The sequence below is a fragment of the Malania oleifera genome, chromosome 10 (assembly GCF_029873635.1).
Source record: "Malania oleifera isolate guangnan ecotype guangnan chromosome 10, ASM2987363v1, whole genome shotgun sequence".
Lineage (NCBI taxonomy): Eukaryota > Viridiplantae > Streptophyta > Magnoliopsida > Santalales > Ximeniaceae > Malania > Malania oleifera.
In genome coordinates, this window is record NC_080426.1 from 6,294,660 (window position 1) to 6,309,256 (window position 14,597).

General features: G+C 36.3%; 1 protein-coding gene across 22 annotated transcripts in view; it reads right to left on the reverse strand.

The window, feature by feature from the left end:
* Positions 1–1,529: 1,529 nt before the first annotated feature.
* The window catches only part of LOC131167043 (guanylyl cyclase 1), a 46,048-nt gene continuing 32,980 nt past the window's right edge, over positions 1,530–14,597 (reverse strand). For 9 of the 22 annotated variants that reach the window (XM_058125782.1, XM_058125785.1, XM_058125781.1 and 6 more), the window contains 2 exons: positions 3,471–3,546; positions 1,530–1,861 (listed from right to left, as the gene is read on the reverse strand). In XM_058125782.1, coding sequence (XP_057981765.1) covers positions 1,817–1,861; positions 3,471–3,546 — 121 coding nt within the window. In that variant the 3' untranslated portion in view covers positions 1,530–1,816. Of the gene's footprint in view, positions 1,862–3,467; positions 3,547–3,889; positions 4,252–7,464; positions 7,551–10,921; positions 11,092–11,225; positions 11,284–14,597 lie in introns of those variants that run through there. The other 13 variants (XM_058125793.1, XM_058125792.1, XM_058125794.1 and 10 more) reach the window with 8 other exon arrangements.

Consider the following 14,597-nt stretch of genomic DNA (forward strand, 5'->3'; position numbering starts at 1 on the left):
AAATTAAATTTTATTTTTAGTAGTATTTGATATAAGAAAATATAGTAAAAAATAATTTTTTTATTTTCCTTAGTAAAACGTCTTTTCTAGCATTTTACTGAGAAAAATATCCACCATCGTGTCATGTGCTTGATGTTCGATCATTCTTGGCAGTCAAGGAACTATTATTATTGCCAATAATTATAATAACAATAAAGCAGCTGTATTTTATTGGAAAAGAAATTATAACTATTACAGTAATTATGGACTAGTGCTTAAATGATTATTCTGATGGTAAAATATATATATATATATATATATATATATATATTAATAATAACAGCTGACAACTGCTGCTATGAATAATGAATATACTTTTTTTTGGGGCGCCCGGGGGGGTGGGGAGGGAATTGATCGCTTTCAATGCTTGCAATCCCATTAATGGTAGAGACGTCTTGTGGGATTCTGTATATTTATTGCACCGTAGAAGATTGAACTGGCCACGCAAGAGATTTTTTTAGCCTTCTTCGCGGAGAGCTCTATAACCCGAGCACTGTACCTCTGCTTCAGTTTCTTTGAATTTAATGGTATGAAGATTTTTATACACAATCCAACGTTTGATAACTTCTACCACTAGCAAACACCAATTAACTATTTTTTTTTTCTTAAAGAGTGAAATTGAATGTTAATTTATATATATATATATATATTATTTTATTTCATTTTCATCCTACTCCATTCTATAAATCAAATGTAAAAGAATGTTACAGATCAGAGAGTATATTATTTTTTAAAAAAATTATATGAAAAAGAGACGCAACTCTGACATGCACCGTCCTGCAAAATTTAACTTCCATTTTAAACAATTTGAAATAAGAAATAACAATCTAATCTTTTGCCATTCCATGTTAGATATTACAAACTTTTGTGTGATTATTTATCTTAAAATTACATTATTTATTTATTTTTGATAAATCATTCTATCATTACGGTAAGACTACACCATCATCCCCCTTCCTAAATCCCTGATGACGAGAAAGCCTCACACATTAGGGTTTTTTTTTTTTTTTTTAAATCCTTTTACAATAGCTATTCTATCTCTTTCTCTGTTTCATGTGAAGCAACCGTAACATTAATTGCAGCTTTTTCTAGCCACAACACTAATGATAGCTGTTGCAGACGCATTGCAATTGCCAATTACAATAGTAACAAACGTGCCCTCAAGCTTATACAAACCCCTGAAATAAAACTTGCAATATTGCATTTCGACTTAATTAGTCACGACTATGCATCTGTACCACATCGCCTTCAATATCTCATTAATTAATAGGTGATGTTATTATCTCAATGCAAACTGCCGATTTATACAATATGGCAACTTGGAAACCCCAAAGCACATTCAACAATTAGCTGAATAGCAATTTATAATACTCACAAGAAAGTGAAAAGAAGTGAGAAACAGCTTGAGAAAGAAAATGGTGAAATCATGGCTACATAAATAAAGGCTCAGTCCAATGGCAAAATCCCAGAGGCGATAACATGATCAAGAATAGAGAAAAATGTCTGAAATCTATGGTTTATGTGGAACAATGTGTTGAGATTCAGAATATTGTCTGCAAGCATGGCTACTCTCCCACGCCAACAAATGGAAAAATTACACGAACTCAAATGGAAAAATTACACATTACACGGTACAATTCTACTGAAATACTAATCAAAATATAGCCATATACATGCTATACAAACAACAAAAAAAATCTATGCACAAAAAATGATGCCCACCAGCTGACGGGATTAAATATTAACATTTAATATAAACATAGAGGTGTGAAGAGATTCATACTGGAGCCTTGTTTTGACTCTCCATCTTCTCCAAAGATATCTGCATGAAGAATCCAAAAAACATGATAGTTAGCACCATGACTGTCATAAATGATCAAACATCAGTACAAGATGGTGGACATTTTCTCATCAAACATCGGGAAAACACTTTCATTTAATGCTTAAGCAAGGATTGCGGCCATATTCTAATTATTGATATCACAACTAAAGCAACATCATGTTTATACTTGTTCATGTAAACATGATGTTATAATCATACCACTTGTGAAGGAGCTGAGCTTTCTAAAAGATACAATCCACCTGTCCCTTTGAAATAACCATGGATAATCATTGAAATTTTCAAGTGTTCTCCAATGTCTCATATCTGAAATATAGATACAAATTTTTTTTGGCTATCAATCCTAAGATCTGAAAAATAAAATCATAAATTATTTGGCAGCTTCCAGCTAAATTGTTTGCGATCCATTCTCTTTGAGAATATATTATCTCTTACCTTCATACCCTCTAAAAGAATCCGACTAACTGTTCATTTCTAAAAACCAAAAACAAATGCTCAAACAAAAATATATAATCTTTTAGGGAAAAAAAAATATCTGATCCCTACATGAAGAATAAAGGTGCATTTGTTTTGATGGCTAAGGTTTGGTTTATGAAAGATATCCTGTCTCATATTTGGATTTTCATGAATAAAGGGGCAGGCTAATCAGGCAAAAGAGCAAAATGGGCATTCTGGTCCTTTTGGTTGCAAAGATTGCTCAGCCACTGCTGGCTGGTGGAAGAGGACCAGTCAAGCCTTATACGATGTCTATGGGTATCTCCCTATCTCTTGGCTAGCCCTTCCCACACCCGTGTTGCATCATACCTTGACGAGCTAAGTACAATTTTTGCAATGCTTAGGATGGAGTTGGAGGGGAGTTAAAAGAGGGTCCCAAGCATGGAACGAATGACTTCCCCTTAGTGGAGTGAGAAGACCTTGACAGAATCAAACCCATAACATCTTCTACGGGTGGAAGCATGGCTTACTGTTTGGAGCTCCCTTGTTTGGCAGCCTTTTTAATGCACATCCTACATGAGGCACTGCTCCTTTAGAGCACTTTCCATTTAAGCCTAATTACCAATACAGGGTCCATCTATAGCACTTCTATAATGTAGTTTACAGCAGCCTACTGTTTATAACCGTACAATGTGGCAGAGATGAACACAGAAATTATACAGAGGGGAAGGGATTGGGGGCCAAATGACCAATGGCCTCACTTACTCTTTGGGGAAGAGAGAAAGGGAGGGTATTTGCATGTTTGTGTTATTGGACTCGGGGGGAAAATATTCATGAGGATTTTTCAGATATTAGCTTTCTAGATTTGAAAAGATCTACAGGCGCTATCTGATTTGAACTGAGTTGAGTGGTGTGACAAAAGGCAAAACCTAAATTTGATCAGTGCAAATACATATGGTTTCATAGAGCAACAGGTCTGTATATTCAATTTAGAACATGACTAAATGATGAACAGAAGGTAACAGGAAGCTTTTGCAGCTCGTAAATCTAGACAATGTAGCAGGAAAACCATCCCTATTGATTATAGTAGAAAAATAAAACCATTCTGATGCAACATGCCACAAAGTGAAACTTGGGTTGAGACAGTTGAAATTACCAAGAGAAGATCCTCATCTGTACCAAAGGATTTCCGGGCTTTCTCTAGGCATTTTGACAACACCCTCTCATGATTCCTGCACAAGTTGTCCAGGTTAATGCAATGTCAAAGATTTAATGACATATTTAATCCAGGAATTGAAAAGAAATACAAATTTTGACAATTTTTTATGAAGATAATGTTCCCAAGCAAGCATCCAACAAGGCGAACATTTATGCATTATAACCATCAGTTTTGACTTTAAAAATGCCTAGGCTACTCCAGCATTTCTTTGGAAGAAATGTAGCATAACTCTTCAATGAACCTACTCAACAGTACCACTTTCCGTTTTAGCATATTAATCTGATTCAGCTTAGTACACATATAGACCATTTCCTTCATATAATGTTAATATAAATGCTTGAACTGGCGCCATATTAGGAAATTACTACATGTCTACTTGAATGGTAAAATTGTTTCTGCAGTGCACATAAAAGCAAATGTCACCTCCCAGTGTGGACCAAGTTTATTGTGTCAACTATAACTGTACAATTAACTGGCATAAATTGGTCAGTCTACTAAATTCATTAGTTTTAAACTGAACTCTTTCAACAACCAATAACATCAATACTATTCTCCTGCGTTAGATTATTGTCCTGAGTTAGATTGGTGTTTCCCCAAGTCTGAGAAGGCAAATACATGATCCATTCCAAGCTCGCAAAAAAGTGTCATATAAACAGAGCTGGTGCCACCATCATTCATCCACCATTAATCAGCAAAGTCCAGAAAACAGGCATGAAACCTACGAGGCAGTATGGTATCATTGTAAAAAATTATGTAAACAAAAACCAGAACAAAAAATAAAAACTAAAAATAGAAACTTGAAGATAGAGTAAATTTCTGTGTTTCTTCTTCTCATTATGTACATCTCAATCTTACATTATATAATACAATCAACTATTCTAAACAAGGAAATAATCCCCCTACAGAATAATATATAATCTTTTACATTTACCCACTTTCCAAATTTACTCATTATTCACAAAGATACTTGGGATTTTAACACTCCCCCTCAAGTTGGATCATAGATATTAATCATCTCCAACTTGCTAATGAGATCATCAAAGTTCTATCGTGTCAACCCTTTAGTAAAGATATCTGCAGTTTGTTCCTTAGTGGGTACATAAGTCATACAGATAGTTCCTTCTTCAACTTTCTCTTTGATAAAATATCGGTCCACTTCCCATGTTTAGTCCTGTCATGTTGAACCGGATTGAGAGAGATACTAATGGCTGCTTTGTTGTCACAATAGAGTTTGATAGGAAATTTCACTGGGACCTATAGTTCTTCCAAGAGTTTCTGTAACCTCAATCCTTCACATATTCTTTGAGCAATTGCCTTGAACTCAGCTTTGCCACTACTACGAGCCACTACATTCTTTTTTTTGCTTCTCCAAATTACCATTTTCCTCGGACGAATGTGCAATAACCGGTGTGGACCTTCTATCTTCCACTAATTCTGCCCAATCTGCATCTGTAAAGATCTCTACTTCCTTACTTTCACATTTCTTGAAGAAGAGTCCTTTGCCCGGGGAGCCCTTAAGATATCGAAAGATCTTGTACACAGCATCCAAATGAGCTTGTTTTGGTGAATGCATGTGTTGGCTTGCCACACTAACTGCAAATGCAATATCTGGTATGGTATGTGATAGGTAGATTAGCTTACCAACCAATCTCTGATACCTCTCCTTTTCAACTGGTATTCCACAGTCTTCGACCCTCTTTACTGCTTCAATCAGGGTTTCACTAGGTTTGCATCCAAGCATGTCAGTTTCAATTAGGAGATCAATGATATACTTTTGCTGAGACACACTAATACCCTTTTTTGTTCTAGCAACTTCCATGCCCAAAAAGTACCGCATTTGTCCCAAATCTTTAACTTCAAATTCATTAGCTAGAGCTTTCTTCAATCTTTCCGTCTCTACTGTATCATCAACATACACTATTAAAATTGTTCTCTTACCCCTTTCAGACTGTTGGAAGAATAGGGTGTGATCTGATTGCCCTTGTCAATATCCTTGGTTCTTTATTTACTTTTGCAAATCTATCGAACCATGCTCTAGGAGATTGCTTGAGGACACAAGGACTTCTTGAGTTTACACACTCTGTTTTCTTCACCTTTCTCACTAAAGCCTGGTGGTATTGTCATGTAGACTTCTTCTTCTAACTCGCCATTTAAAAAATGCATTTTTAATGTTAAGTTGTTGTAGTGGCCAATCTAAGTTGGTTGCCAAGGACAAGAGGACCCGAACTGTATTCAAGTTTGCTATCAGTGCAAATGTCTCCATATAGTCAATGCCATAAGTCTATATAAATCCTTCTGCAACGAGCCTGACTTTATATCGTTTAACAGTCCCATCAGATTTATATTTCACTGTGAAGACCCATTTACAACCAACTGGCTTCTTCCCTCTCGGGAAATTCATTACATCCCAAGTTCCACTTTTCTCCAGGGCCCACATTTCCTCCATGACAGCCTCCCTCCATTTAGGTATTTCTAGAGCTTCCTGAATATTCTTTGGAATTCTCATCCTATCAAGGTTAGAGGCAAAAGCATGATATCTTGTAGACAAGCTTTTATAAGGCATGTATTTAGACCAAGGATATTGAGTACACGACATGATTTGTTTTCTGATTGCAATAAGTAAATTGATGTCATTAGGTACAAGATTATCAGAAGAGAGCTCATGACTATCTATTATCAGATCGGGATTGGGCGTGGACTCATGGTTGTTCGGAGCCATCACTGGTTCCAACGCTCTTGGTGCCTCAGGTATGAGATTCTCCCTGTTCTTTGTGTTCGACTTTCTTGTGTAAACAAGTATGTCTGTGTTGTTTTGCTTACCTGCATCTCCCCCTGAGGTTAAGTGCTCTTTTGTGTTTGACAGGTTAAGAAGTGAAGCAATGAGAGGCTCAGTAGATGGGTCAGGGAATGAAGCAATGGGAGACTTAATAGATGGCACAGATTCAGTTGTAAAGAAGCCAAAGAACCAATCTTCACTCCATTTCTCCCCCCGAAGAGAGATCTTTGGGAAATAAGGAGTGGTTTCAAAGAATGTGACATTAAGGCTAACAAACATCCTTTTTGAGACAGGGTCATAGCATTTGTAGCCTTTCTGGGTAAAGGAATAACCAATGAAGACACATTTAACCGCACGAGGATCCAATTTATCCCAATGGTGAGCACGAACATGAACATATGGAGTATAGCCAAAGATTTTCAGCGGAAGACTAGAGGGGAGTCGAGAGGTAGGAAAATGTTCCTGGAATTTCTGGAGAGGAGTGGAAAAGGAAAGTACTTGACCCAGCATTTGATTAATGAGATGTGTAGCTGTTAAGATGGCATCTCCCCAAAAATATTCTTTTCATGTTTGTAGTGAACATCAATGCCCGAGCTACTTCAAGTATATGTTTATTTTTTTGTTCAGCAATCCCATTTTGTTGAGGGGTATCTACACAAGGACTCTAATGAACAATCCCATTTTCTTGAAAATATGTTCCCAGAATATCATTAAAATATTTCGTATCATTTTCAGTACGTAAAATTCGAATGAGTCAGGAATTGTGTTTGAATCATGGAATGAAAACTGATAAAAATGGAACAGACTTCAGTTTTATCTTTCAACAAGTAAACCCAACAAAGACAAGTATGGTCATTAAAAAAAGTAACAAACCATTTCGTATGGGTACGATTGAGGGATCTTGAGGGTCCCCACAAATCACTGTGAATCATAGTAAATGGGCAGGATGGTTTATATATGGATGTTGGGAAAGAAGTACGCCGGTGTTTTGCAAGCTCACACACTTCACATTGAAACTCAGAAGACATTTTATTTGAACAAATAGACGGAAACAAACGTTTTAAATATTGAAAATTTGGGTGACCCATCCTAGAATGCTATAACAAAAGTTCACTATCTCTAGAAATAGATGCAGAATCACAAATTGCAGTATTACATTGTTCACTCAAGCTTGCCTCCTCAAAGTAATAGAGTCCCTCATACGTCTTAGCAGTGCCAATCGTCTTCCCCAATGATAGGTCCTGAAAAACACAATGAGATGAAACAAATTTAGCAGAACAATTGGAGTCTTTTGTTAATTGACTGATGGATAACAAATTGCAAAATAACTTGGGAACATGTAGGACAAATTTTAAAGTTACAGAGTCAGATATGCGAATACTTCCTTTATTGGCAACTGATGAGACAGAACCATCTGCAATTTTGACTCTCAAATTTCCAGCATATGGTGAATAGGATGAAAACAATTGATAAGAATCAGTCATATGATCAGATGCACCCGAGTCAATTATCCATGGTGATTTGTAATAGGATATAGTATTTAATGCAGACAAATAATTACCTCAGTGAGCCTGAAAACCAGTGGAAGGCTGACCCGATGTTTGAATTGAGGAAAACATTTTAAATAGTTGATCCAACTGCTCAGGGCTGAATGCACTACTTGGAGTGGTATTATTGGTTTTTTCGCCTTGTGATTTTTCAGTTGAACTGTCAGTGGTAGTCTGATACGCACGAATCAGCAGGCTTTCCATGAATCTCCCAGCAGGTATCTTTTGAATGGCCTGGTTTGACAATGCTCGCACCATAGTTTCCCTTTATGTGTCCTTTGTCCTATACCCGTAGAATTTCGTGAGATTAGGGCCGATACCTCATTATTTCGCGAGTTGAGGGCTGATATTTCATCCCCTGTATGTCCGGTCGGAACCTTCGTCATAACACTGCGATTTCTCGAGAGCAAGGCCGATATTTCATCCCTTGTGTCCGGTTGGTCCTTTCATCGTCACGCTGCGATGGCTCTCTTCACGCCTTACCTTTGCGAATACCTCTTGGGTAGAAGGAAGGGGCCGTCGGCCAAGGATCCCTCCTCGCACATTGTCTAGGTCACGGTCGAGGCCAGCCAAGAACACGAAGACTCATTCGTTTTCGAGTCTCTTCTTATAGCGAATGCTGTCGCTAGGGCATTCCCACTCTTCATCGACGCTTAGGTCAAGCTCCTGCTAGAGAGTTGTCATCTCTATGAAGTAATCGGTGACATCTCTCTCTCCTTGCCGCAGCTGCCACAATCGAGTCTTTATCTCGAAAATATGGGAGTAGCTTTCGACATCTGAGTACGTCTCGCGAATAGCGTCCCAGACATCCTTCGCCGTTGGTAAAAACAGGTAAATCTTGCCAATCAAGGGATTCATCGAGTTTACGAGCCACGCAGTCACCATGGAATTTTCAGATTCCCATTTTTGCAGAGCGGCTATGTCGGTTGAGGCTGGCTTCTTCCTTTCGCCGGTAAGGTATCCCAACCTTCCTTTACCTTCAATCACCAGTTTGATGGACTGAACCCATTCACGAAAATTTTTTCCATTCAATCTCTCCACCGAGAGTGGGAAGGTTGAGTTGTCTAGCCCATTCGAACCCACGATGGAGGTAACTTCAGAGTCGCCGTCGAGAGTTGCAGAGGAGCTTGACCCTCTGCTGTTGACGGCGCCGTCTTCCATTGCTAACTAAGGTTTAGAAACCCTAGCTCTGATACCATGAAGATAGGATAAATTTCTGTATTTCTTCTTCTCATCATGTACATCTCAATCTTACATTATATAATACAATCAACTATTCTAAACAAGGAAATAATCCTCCTACAGAATAATATATAATCTTCTACATTTACCCACTTTCCCAATTTACTCATTATTCACAAAAATACTTGGGATTTTAACAAAACTAAAAACCAGTAATTAGCAACCTGTTTGGTTAATATTTATAAAACTAAAATCAATTAAAATTTTAATAAAAAATGTTCATTTTTTTCTTAAATCAAATAATATTTTTTTTAAAAATATGATTAAAATAATAAAAATGCAAATTAACACAAATTAAAAATACTATAATAAAAATAAAAATTATTATAATTATTTTACTTAATTGTTATAGTTTTAGAATGTTGGGTGATGAAAAAACAGAATATCCAAAAAAGCAAAAGTTATCGAGATGAGAATGCTTGCATGGATGAGTGGTATAACACTGAAAGATAAATTAAGAAATGAACATATTCGCGGTAAGTTAGGTGTAACTTCTATAGAAGATAAGATAAGGGAGAGATGACTCAGATGGTTTGGGTACTTACAATGTAGGTCACATAGTGCGCCAATGAGGACAAGTGAATTAGTTATTTTAAGAGGCAATAGAAAGGGTAGGGGTAGACCTAAAATAACTTGGAATGAGATAGTAAAGATTTAATATCCCTGAATTTGTCAAAAGAAATGGTCTATGATCACATAAATTGGCGGAAAATGATTCATATAGCCGGCCCCACCTAGTGGGACTTAAGGCTTGGTTTTTTTGTTGTTATATTTTCAGAATTCACTTTCCAATGATAATATTATTGCGCATGACAATTGAAAAATAGTAAATTGTATTTTGCAATTGACTTTTATTATTATTTCTTAATTTTTTAAAAAAATTATGTATATTTTTATTTTAATTATATTAAAATTCATACAATCATTTTTTTTTTAAATTTTAAATATCAAAGTGAGTATAAAATAAATGATTTAATCCAAAAAATCACTATTTATGAATATTAAGATTTTCTGGCAACAAGTAGCCAAAACAATTGAAAACCAAACCATAAAATCTAGTTTTTCAATTTATTCAAAACTGTTGAAAATCGACAATAAAAACAGAAAAATAGCAACATAAACAAACGTATTTTAATATATTCTGTTTCTTTGTTGTGCATAAACAAAAACACAAAAAAGAAAACAACAATGATAACAAACAAGCCCGTAACAATACTTGGTCAATTACACTTAGATACCAGAAATACATTTACAGCTCTAATTTGTTGCATGCCATGCTTTAACATGCAGCTGACCATGCATGTTTATGAAATCACAAATTTATAAGATTAAAATTATATATTTGTCCATATTTGAATGCTTCCATAATTCTAGAAGAACCATAAACAGTTAAACAAGCAAGAATCTAGCAAGTTTTCTAACAAATGATGGTATAATGGGTGATCCTATCGAAACTTTTTGTTCAGGTAAATAGATGTGGACTCTTTTAGTTCTTGAACAAGGTTGGAGACTCGGCATTGTCGACAAGTGTCAGGCACAACATAAAAACTGTAAATAGGGGGAAATAACTTCTATAAGCAGATTTACGACATGAATATCACAAAGATAGAAATGAGGAGATAGGCAAATGGACAAGCAAGAAAAAAATCAGACTCATTGGCACCAAAAATTTGAAAGCAATGATTAAATACAAATATTTATCAAAGGGCATATTGCTTGAGCTCTTTGAGGCCTTGAGAAAGCTAAAAAAGAAACCCAAATACAGCCACATGGTCAATTCTTAACCATACAAAAGAAAGAAAAGGCGAAATATAACCCTAAGGACCAAGCTACCAACATAGTGCTGAGGAGAGTTGGACAAGTGCCTTGACAGGCGCAAATCCTTGATTCAAATCTCACTACGGAGCCAATGACTTCTTGGGGCCACCCAAGGCTTATGTGACCCACTTATCTGGAACCCGGTGTGGGGGGCACCATAGTGCCCAAAGTAGCTCTGCTAATTTAGAGCAATTTAGATCAATTTCCATTATCCAAGATTCCGTTGGGAGCCACATACACAATTTAGGTATTCAAAATAATTCAAAAATGATAATTTGAGAAGTCTTAAATAGAGCTCAACAAACGAACCTTACTTAAGTGGATGGTCTCATTCTCAAAAGAGAAGAATTGCTTGAATGGAGACATTCTACAAAAGAAATGGAAATAAGATCAAAATAATACAAAGATTTTCAAAAGAAGGTGGAGTCCCAAAGGGGAATATATCCTTATCCCAAAGAGAAAAGTAGGGCTATAGAAGGGTTGGGGTCTCATGTAAAAAGGAGAGAACAAAGAAAAGCCTTCAACCAAGAAGGGGAAAAGCTTTGAAAGAAAGAGAGAGAGGAACTACTTGAAGAAAAAGAAGAATTTATGCTGAGAAAAGAAGAGAAATTCTACCAACTAGCAACAATGGAGATTGTTAAGAGCAACCATAAGAGGCAAGATTTTTTTGATTCCACGCAAATAAAACAATAAGAGTTTAAGTCATATTTTAAAAAATTCACAGATCATACCAATATTGATGACATATAGATGATTGATTGCTAAATGAACATGTTGGAAAGTTTCCAAATTTATCCAGTCAACTCTCCTTGATTATAGGAGAAATTTCTATAATTATGTAAATATTCTTAGGAGATATTCTAGGATATATTGTTAGGAGATATTCTAGGAGATTTGTTAGCAATTGTCATTCCTTCCTTTTGTTATTCTTTCCTAAGTTTCCTTTATTATTCTTTCCTTTTAGATTATCCTTCTAGTCTATAAGACATTCAGATTGTACCTTATTTTAAAATAATAAGAAATACTAGTTCAATTCTTCTCTACTTCTAGATGGTATCAAAGCTGGTTACCAAGAGGTCCTGGGTTCTAGTCTTGTCGCCTGCATTTATTTTGTGGTATTTAAAAATTCACTGTGTTTATCTCTCCACGTTCTGTCGAGCTGCACGTGCGGAGGAGTTTTAAAGCTTGATATACATTGTTGGCCCACAACCTAACAGATATTAGTGCTAATTACATGTGCTATCCTACTGCAAAAGAACTCTGGGATAAAGTTAGTCAGATGTATTCTGACCTTGGAAATTATTCTCAAATTTATGAATTGCAGCAAAAAATTGGCAAGACCCAACAAGGGGAAGACAGTGTGACTAAGTATTTTAATGTCCTCAAGGGACTGTGGCAGGACTTGGATCTATTCAATGATTATGAATGGAAGAGCCCTAATGATTGCAACTACAACAAGAAGGGTAGCCCGGTGCACAAAGCTCCCGCGTATGCGGGGTCCGGGGAAGGGGCATACCACAATGGGTCTATAGTACGCAGCTTTACCTTGCATTTTTGTAAGAGGCTGTTTCCACACCTCAAACCCGTGACCTCCAAGTCACACGGCGACAACCTTACCGTTGCGCCTAAGCTCCCCTTCCTGCAACTACAATAAGAAGATGGTGAAAAATGCAAGAATTTTTAAATTCTTGGCTGGACTCAATGATGAGTTTGATGAGGTCAGGGGGAGGATCTTGGTAGACAACCTCTGCCTCCATTCGGAGAGGTATTTTCTGAAGTGAGACGTAAAGATTGTCGTCAGAATGTTATGCTAAACAAAAAAGGGGCTGATGGAACAGTGGAGAACTCGGCTTTGGTTGCTGCTAATCCTACTGTTTTGGTTGCTGCTAATGCCTCTGTACAGCGGTCATATCCTAATCAAAAATCTCAAGTATGTTGTGACTATTGTAATATGCCATGCCATACTCGAGAAACCTGCTGAAAACTACATGGAAAACCAACAAATTGGAAGAGCAACAAACCTGGACCTGGAAACAACCAAGTGATTCCTAGAGCAAATGAAGCCCAGACCAATGTTCTAAGTTCAAAGCAGATGGATCAACTTCTTCAACTCCTGAAATCCAATATGATATCCGGTACTTCCATTGGTTCCTTGGCCCAAATAGGTAATATGTCGAGTGCATATTCCAATTCTTTAGCCTTTGCACCCTGGATTATTGATTCAGGTGCATCTGACCATATGACCAGTATATCTCAATTATTTCAATCTTATTATCCTTGTCTGGGTAATAAAAAGGTTAGGATTGCAGATGAGAGTCTTTCATCCATTGCAAGAGCAGGTTCAATTAGAATTTCTAGGAAAATAAAATTAAAATATGTCTTTCATGTTCCTAAACTTACTTGCAATCTTCTGTTTGTTAGTAGATTACCCCGTGATTCCAACTTTCGTATCATATTATTTGATTCTCACTGTGAATTTCAGGACCAGAACTCGGGGGCGATGATTGGCAATGCTAGGATGATTGATGGCCTTTATTGTTTTGATGATACCCTATTCGGCAATAAACAAGCTTAGGGCTTGAGTGGTAGTACTAGTTCAATCCCTGTGCGTGATCAAATAATGCTTTGGCATCTTAGATTAGAGGGACTTTAATAGCCGACCCCACCTAGTGGGACTTAAGGCTTGGTTTTGTTGTTGTATCTTAGATTTGGGAATCCTAGTTTTTCTTATTTAAAATATTTGTTGGCTAGTTTGTTTAAAAATTTGGATTGTACTTCTCTTCATTGTGACGTTTGTCATTTATCAAAAATTCATCAAGTTCCTTACAATTCAAAAGGCTACCGTGCATCAAAACCTTTTTATTTAATTCATAGTGATGTTTGGGGTCCCTCTAAGATTACTACCTTATCCGAAAAAAATTGATTTGTGACTTTTATAGATGATCATACTCGGATTTGTTGGGTATATTTGATGAATGGAAAATTTGAAGTTGAAATATTATTCAAGAATTTTTATAGCATGATCGAAAATCAAACTCACACAAAAATAAGCATACTTCATACGGATAATGGTACAAAATATTTCAACCAAGTTTTGGGAAATTTTTTGAAAGAAAGAGGGATTCAACATCAATCCACATGTCGTGACACCCCACAACAAAATGGCATCGCTAAAAGAAAAAAATCGTCATTTACTTAAAGTTGCACGGGCTATAATGTTTTCTATGCATATTCCAAAATATTTGTGGGGGGATGCTATTCTAATTATTTGTTACCTTATTAATAGAATGCCTACCCGTGTGCTGCGGTATATCACTCCTTTGGCATGCCTAAAAAAATCCTTTCCTGATAATAGGATAATTTCTGATCTGCCTCTAAAAGTATTTGGATGCACTGTTTTTGTTCATATTCCAACTCATCTTAGATCTAAACTTGATCCTAGGGCTGAAAAATGTGTGTTTCTTGGATACGCTCCCAATAAGAGAGGGTACAAATGTTTGAATTCAAAAAAGAAAGAAAAAAATTCACATCAGTATGAATATTATTTTTGTTGAAAATCAGTCTTACTATAACCAAACTTATCTTCAGTGGGAGAAAGAGAGTAGTGAAGATCAGTTTTGGAAAACTTCTATACCAATTCCTAATGTTTTCCTTGACATTGACATCCCTCTACAAAACATT